At 35.0% G+C, this 8280-nt stretch overlaps 1 protein-coding gene across 1 annotated transcript in view; it reads right to left on the reverse strand.

Moving 5' to 3' along the window:
• Nucleotides 1-7639, reverse strand: part of LOC133195801 (synapsin-like) — a 46483-nt gene extending 38844 nt beyond the window's left edge. Inside the window, exons 1-4 of the mRNA XM_061331749.1 lie at nt 7578-7639; nt 5582-5928; nt 1620-1677; nt 1365-1456 (exon numbers count right to left, since the gene is read on the reverse strand). Coding sequence (XP_061187733.1) covers nt 1365-1456; nt 1620-1677; nt 5582-5811 — 380 coding nt within the window. The 5' untranslated portion in view covers nt 5812-5928; nt 7578-7639. The remainder of the gene's footprint in view (nt 1-1364; nt 1457-1619; nt 1678-5581; nt 5929-7577) is intronic.
• Between the last annotated feature and the right edge of the window lie 641 nt (nt 7640-8280).

Genomic DNA, 8280 nt, shown 5'->3' on the forward strand with positions numbered 1-8280 from the left:
GGGTGATCTAGCGTCTTTTCCTTAACAGTCTGTATTAATCTTTTGATCGATACACCTGTCCCCAGTTCTTTACCTATACATTTTATCGCTTCGCATGGTTTATAAAGCAACTAAACACTTCACCGCTGTTATTTTATATCTTTTTTAGGTACAAAGGTTCAGATGTAAGGTTTACTATCACACACTTATGTGAAGCTACTTCTATGATAGCCTATCACACACTTAAGTGAGGCTACTTCCATGATAGCCTATCACACACTTATGTGAAGCTACTTCCATGATAGCCTATCACACTTATGTGAAGCCACTTCCATGATAGCTTATCACACACTAATGTGAGGCTACTTCCATGATAGCCTATCACACACTTTTGTGAGGCTACTTCCATGATAGTCTATCACACACTTATTTGAGGCTACAGTTTTTAACCTATATTATTTAATCGCTTTGCTTGATTTATAAAGCAACTAAACACTTCACCGCTGTTATTTTATATCTTTTTTAGGTAGGAAGGTTCAGATGTAAGGTTTACTATCACACACTTATGTGAGGCTACTTCTATGATTAGCCTACCACATGAAGGGCTTGTCACAAGAATTGCACATGTGAAGCATGAAAGCCCTAGCAACAAATATTCAAAAGAAATGACCAAGGCTAAAGTTTTCCAAAAGTAGGTCAAGTTCCAAGGTCAAGGTCAATTGGCTATAATTGTTGCTTTCCAAAGAAAGGACTTGTCACAAGGATTACACATAAGAGGAATGAAAGCCCTAGCAGCAATTGTTCAAAAGTTATGGCCAAGATTAAAGTATTCCAAAAGTAGGTCAAACTCCAAGGTCAAAGTCAAAGAGTATAAGTGGTTGGTATCCAAATAAAGGTCTTTTCACAAGGATTACATATGTGAAGAATGGAAGCCTTAGCACCAACCGTTTAAAAGATATGGCCAATGTTAAAGTTTAACCTTGGCCATAACTTTTGAACGGTTGCTGTTAGGGCTTTTATACTTCACATATGTAATCCTTGTGAAAAGACCTTTATTTGGATACCAACCACTTATACTCTTTGACTTTGACCTTGGAGTTTGACCTACTTTTGGAATACTTTAATCTTGGTTATAACTTCTGAACTGTTTGGTGCAAGGGATTTCATATTTCACGTGTGTATTCTTTGTGAGAGGGATTTTCCTTGTGCACCATTAATTCTTACCATTTGACCTTGACCTTGATGTTTGACTTACTTTTGAAAAACTTTTAACCATTTCCATATCTTTTCAATGGTTGCTGCTAATACGTAATGTTCTATATATACTTTTAGGTTGTAGGTTATACTGTATGTTCCTATATATACTTTTAGGTCATTGGTCCTACCTGACGACCTTTGTTCCATTCCTTGTGACTTTGATATCTACCATGGTTCCAGTATCTGTGTAGGATGCTAAATTGATTTCACTAAATTCCGCCTGCAACAGAACAGGGAATTACAATATGAATTAGGTACTCGATGCTTGTGTGTTTTTTTTATTTAGCATATGCAAGATTTTTTATCAAGTAAATTATCGACGACTTTACTTAGACCCGATACAATAAGTCAGTAAGTATATCAATAGGTATATCAATGCTTACCTGCTCTACTCTTACATCCCAATCGCCAAAAATTTTCTTTCCGACAAAATATTTAGACCTACAAAATTAAGGCGTATCAAGATAAGTACATGGTTTCGATTTCTATTGATGTTGAACCTTTATTCAATTATTTGGTCATCATTATCGAGTATGACAAGCCTATTTATTTTACAATGTTGAAGAAATTTCCGAACTTGGGTGTATGAAATACGGAAATAACAAACGATATTCAAGTTCAAAGTCCAGAATATATATAGAAATCGGGAGCATACAGAAGAAAATCTAACTTTAAACTTATGTGGCCTTAAAGTCCAAACCTGAAAGGTCAACCTTTTTTTTAATTCTCCATCTACAATTTTTTTCCATTTCTTTCACCCTTTTCCAGGCGCGGATCCAGGATTTTTTTCTAGGGTGTCCGCCCCAGTCAATAAATATTGAAACAATCCGGGAAAAGTTATTCCGGTACAAGCGGTATTTTAGTCATGTTTCCGCTAGATGGCGTTGTTGGTCACATAGGGTATAAATACAAGTGAAGCGGCAGAGTTGTGTTAATTGCGAAGTTGATGCTGAAGCGGCAAGATTAATGACCAGAGGTAACGTTTAGTTAATGATAATAAATAAATATTTAAAGCTTTAGACGTGACTGAACAAGTCTTTCCTGACTTTAGATATATTTTGTTATTAAGAAAGTGACTGTGGGAGCCAGCAAGAGCTGTGAAGAGCCGAACTGTAGGAACTGTGCTGTAAGAGCCAGTATTAAAGAAAAGAGCTGTAGGAGCCGGTATTGAAAGAGCCGAGCTGTAAGAGCCGGTAACCATAAGAGCCGAGCTGTAAGAGCCGATCGCCCAAGAGCCAGCATAACTTTAATTTATTGTATATAATTGATTAAAGACAGGTAGTCTCAACATTTATCTGTATATATTGCTTGATCATATATTTGTATATTTTGAACCTGCCAGGTCCTCAGAAAGTTAACTGGGGGAATTCAGCCGCCTCTGCTATTTATAATTACATTATAAGGTTTCACGCTACAATATCCAACTCAGAAATTTCTTGACACCCCCCCCCCCAACTCCTTTTTCCAAACCGTTAACAACTTTTTTTCTTAACAGGGGTCCATGTTTTCTGGGGAGGAATGGGTGGGTTCAGTCATTTTTATGTTCCCCACATGAAGTTTGGGAACATACTATTTTTAATTTCCTTTTTTCAATTTTTTTTCTCCGGTACTTTTTTGTCCGCGAGTGCTCTCGGAAACTACTCATCCAATTGAGATGAAATCTTTTAAGGGCCAACAGGCATGTTTTGTAGATGTGCGGAACGAAGGTCATTTTGCACGCACATCCATGCACGTGCGTGTGCGTGCAATGAGTGAAATGACTGATATATTTGATATAGCCATAACTTTTATATTTTTGATACTATGCCTTGAAACTCAAAACATAAAGATATATTAGAAGTGTAGACAAGATGACATGGTCAAAAAAGCAAGAACTCACGCGAATGCACATGCGCTTCGTTCTGATTGGCTAAAACTAAAATCTCAATATCTTCCTTGTTTTTTGACAAAACACTCTGTAATTTAAGATATAGGTATATATTATAAGGTTCTACAATACGATATATACCGAAATTCTTGAAATCATGCGCATGCAGGTGTTCTTCAATTTGATTGGCTAAAACTTTAAATGATTACTTCTTTAGTCTTCAAGAAAACAGAATGAAATTTAGAATATTGTTATGTATAATGGGTTCCTATATTATGCCACTATCAAAACTGAATGCATGGACAGGCATACACGTGTGCTGAAATCTGATTGGCTAATACATTAAAGGTTATATCTCTCTTACTATTAAATGTAATTCTTTGAAATCTAAGACCTTGGCATACATGTTATAAGGCACTATAAGAATATACATGTAAGAAATTTAGAAATTACGCGGAAGCACCTGTGCTTAAATCTGATTGGCTGGTTGTTAGTATTTATAACATTCTTATTTGTTAATGAAAGATGAAATTTAGAGTATATACAAATAATACAAGTTCCTACATTATTCAATCATCAAAAATGAAGGACAAGCATGCACGCGCGCAGATTTCTGATTGCTTAATATTCATGTTGTAACTTTCTCTGTTTTCAGTTAAATTCTTTGAAGTTTAAAATGGAGCCTTTTATTATGGCATTCTATCAGTTGTTGTTCATGAAATATGGAGATAACGAAGAGTATTCAAGCTCATAGTCCATTTAACCAATACAAATCGGGAGCAGAGCAAACACGGACCTGTAAATGGTTATTTTTGAAACCATGTGCTTGCACGTTTACTTAAATCTGATATACTTATGCTTACTGTACTATATTTGCATTGTTATTTCTTGAAAAAAAAACTTTAGCAAATATGTTCTTAAAGTCTATAATAAAAAGATTTCGCTTAATTTGTTGAAACATATAGGGGATGGGCCCCAAAGGGAGTATGGGGAGCGTTTGGGGAACATCTGTAACGGTCTCCGTTACAATTAGAACTAGTTTTATTTGTCCCCCCCCCCCCGCTAGATCCGCGCATGCTCTTCTTTTTCTTTGAGCGGGGAACACAAATTCTCTGAATTAGCTTGTTTAGTATCAACTTCAGAGTGCTTATGTTTTTTAACAAAATAATTTTGCAAATGACCAATGACAAGGTAAGTATGTTTACGAGTTCCATTCTTATTGAAAAAGCAGCTGTACAATTTATGAATGTTGTAATAAATCAGCGCTTTAAAAAAATCATATACTGTATACATGTTATTTCAAGGGGGGTTGTAATTGTCGAATACTTTTTGTCTTTGACCAAGTTGTGGTAAATCGAAGAAAAAAATCGCCACAAGACAAATAACACCCCCATTAAAAGCAGAGTCATATAGCGATGGGGGGGGGGGGGTCCTTCCGTACGCCCGTAACACTTGGCGGGCACCCATGTCTTATCCACAACTACTCCTATACCACTGAATAAAATTTAATCAGACTTACACAGAATCTGTTTCTACATAATGCCATTGTGCATCTGTATGTATGTAGTTTGAGTTTCCCATACCAAAATATGGACACTGCCGTTCTCTCTATAATTTGAGTGGGGGAGGGGGACCCATCTCTTATCCGCAACTTCCCCTTTACCACCGAATAGAATTTAATGAGGTTTTCAAATAACCTTTATTACATAGAGCCATTGTACATCTTTTAATTAATTTTTCGATTGGACAGATATTTGTAGTTTTCCTTAGCAAAACCTGACGTTGCCATTCTTTCTATAATATTGGGGGCATCCATCTCTTATCCTCCACTCGATCCTTCTATACAACTGAATAAAATTTAATGAGATTTTCACAGAATTTTTCTTACCTAGTGTCATTATGCACCTCCTTTTGTCCCTTTTAATCGGACATGTGTTACATTAAAAGTTTAAAATTTATCAATTTAAAGATAAAATAAAGAAACAAATGATTGATTTTCTTGTTCAAGTGTTCAGAAAAACATGTTATAGATAAGTTTAAATTGATAAATTTTAAACTTTTAATGTAACACATGTATTTGGAGTTTGCTGCCATTCTTTCTATGACGTGGGGAAATCTCTTATCGGCAAACCCTTCTTTACCTCTGAAACCTTCGAAGAATCTTTCTTACATAATGCCATTGTGCACCTATTTTTCGTTCGATTGAACTGATATTACTCTGTAATTCTTTCTGTAATATTGGGGGGGGGGGGGGGGGGGGTGTTATACCTATACGTATCTTTTATCCGTTACTCCTTCCATGCCATTGAATAAATTTAATGAGACTTCCACAGAATCTTTCTGAAATAGTACCATTATGCACCTCCTATTTTATGTTATGGTTCAACAGACATTTGGGCTTTCTCATGGCAAAAACATAGATTTTGCCATTATACGCATACATGTATGGAAGCATTTTGGGAGCTCTGTGCTACTTACCAGTCTGTGTGTGGATCATCCACAACCAAAAGAATCTTGCATCGATCTTTATTATAATGTGGTTTATTGACACTTGGGTGAGAGATTCCTGCACTTGTAGATCGAGAGGGAGAACTTGGTGCGCTGGGCGAAGGTCCTTTTTTGAAGTTTAGAATAGTAGCATTGTCCTCTCGATCCTTCAGCTCGCCTTGGAGATCGCCCGAACTAAAACGTCTCCGTAAGAAATTCATAGCATTTGATATTAGCTCCGTTTCTGCAGTAAATTTGCTACTCCGTTTCTCTTTATGATGAACTTGAACATCGACACCCAGCTATTCAATACTTTGAAACAAGTTTGTAGCCTTTAACTAAAATAAAGAAACAAAAGCTAAAATAAAGAAACAAATGATTGATTTTCTTGGTCAAGTGTTCAGAAAAAAAAAATCTGTCATTACTTCAGATTTCTCCTTCCTTTCTCCTCCCCATGGGGTAATATATCGGTTTTATTAATATTGTGAACTTAAAAGAGTCCAAAATGTAATGTATGAATTAAATTGAACCTCGGTAATAAGTGTATTTGTAAGCATAGTTAAGACAAAGTATGTGGATGATACACTCGTATACAAGTAAACTTTCCTATTATTTGACATGGCTATATCGCAGTAACTATGGTCTTACTCGGGTAGTTTTGGTTATGACTGAAACGAAAATGATAAAAATAAATAAATAAATGAATAAATAATTCTTAGCCTATAATTTTTCAAACTTCATTTTATAAATGTACCACCAGTGTTCCCAGGCTCCCTGCTGTGTGTTGTTCAAAATTACTGCTTTTGAAAAACAGAAAGTCTACATATAAGATATTTATTTAAATGGGATTTTTAAACCTAGTGATATTTCTGAAACACTGGGTATTTTACTGTCTACTCTGTATTATTGAAAAAGAAGAGGAATTCAGTTAAGGAAAAGAGATAGTAGACCAAGTAAACTAACATTTACGGGTCACAGAAGGCTTGAAAATTTGCTCAGTTATAAGAACACTAAGTGTAGAAAAATGGGGTTTGCTTTCTTAACCCTACCACCAGTTCTTGCCCTTTGTTGAATTCCTTTCCATTTTTCAATACCGGTATTTTGGCACACAAGAAACACAAAAGTGGACATTGGAATACTTAGTGTTTCAGAAGTATCATCAATTTTGCAATTCTTTGATAATACAGATCTACAACAGATTCTCTGTTTTTAAAAGCACTTTTTGAATGATAGCATTCGACAGGAAGTATATGAAGTAGACGATAAAATATTCATGAAAACGGTACGTAACATAAGAAAGTAGCAGCTTTTGTTCTTTAATAAGAAGTTAATTCCAAACTATAAATATCTTATTTTGAAAAATATTTTTAAAATAATTTCTGAGAACACTACTAGTATATAATATGTATATTTTTCCGATTCACTCTGGAAACAAATGATATTTAGTTCGCCATATTGCTAGACCATGGTATATCTGTTTAAATATATTAGAATTGGTTTGAATACTGCTCTACATCCATTTTCATGTTCTTACTTAGATTCTGAAGCATCCAATAAACTCCAGTAGTAATCTTATAAAAATATATCTATATTTACCATGTTCATCTCCCTACAGTATCACCAAAATAAGAATACATTATTCATATACTACAAGCCCTCTGTCTTACAGTTATATCAAAATGGCACGTGCTTTTTTCGAGTAAGTGTAAACTACTGCTTATCTTGATAACATTCTACAACTATAGTACATAATTAATTGTAGTTGATTATGTTTCCGGGAACAGTTTTTCATTGAGACTATATGAGATTCAGTGCCAGCAATATTGATCTGTTATAGCTGCCTGTTGTGCTACAGTCAGCCGACATTTTTGGTCAAACTGCTTCACTGAAGAAAAAAAAAACATTGGTGTTTCTAAGAAAAAAAATATTTTAGAATAGTAAAAATATTCTACATCTACGAGATGTAATAGAAGAGAGCCAGTCTTACCCGGGAATAAATGAGCCTTGTAGAGCATTCCATTCTATACCCTGTCAGTTCTGGAAACAAGAAAATCAATATCATTCCCATGATACAGAGTAAAAATTGATCCTGGATATTTATGATAATGTTTCAGATGAGTAGGTATATATAGCTGAGATCGATGGGACAGCAATAGGGAAAGGGACTGTACTCATATCCAAAATTGTGTTATTAATCAACACTTTAAATTGTTTGAAAACAAATCATAATTCTGTGTTTCTTCTGTATTAACGTGTTTATCTGAACATATATTAATCAGGGTTCTATATAAGGGATATCTAATTTTCCTTGTACTCTGAGTAAAAATGATTAGACAATAATTTTTCTTAACTCTTCCTGAGTATAATGATTCTGTATATATAATTATAAGACAATTAAACTATCAGAGGTTTTACCAGGTGCTACAGTATTTCTAAAGGACTAAATGTGACTGGGTAACCCGTCACCGCATATTCTTGGTATAAGGGTTCCTATTAATATAGTGAATCAGGCGCCTCGATCTAATAAGATCTACTAACTCCTGAAACACAAATTAATTCCCCAAATACCACTACCGCTGGTGAGTTATTATAAATTCCTACCCTAGCCCTACGTCTTCTTTTCTTTTTGTCTTCTAATCGTACTCTGCAAACTTCACAGCAATTCTCTCTCAGCTGCCCGCTGCACTGAC

This window comes from Saccostrea echinata, unplaced genomic scaffold (genome assembly GCF_033153115.1).
Source record: "Saccostrea echinata isolate AGI-Se365-2 ecotype Australia unplaced genomic scaffold, CSIRO_AGI_Sech_v1 ptg000029l, whole genome shotgun sequence".
NCBI classification, from domain to species: domain Eukaryota; kingdom Metazoa; phylum Mollusca; class Bivalvia; order Ostreida; family Ostreidae; genus Saccostrea; species Saccostrea echinata.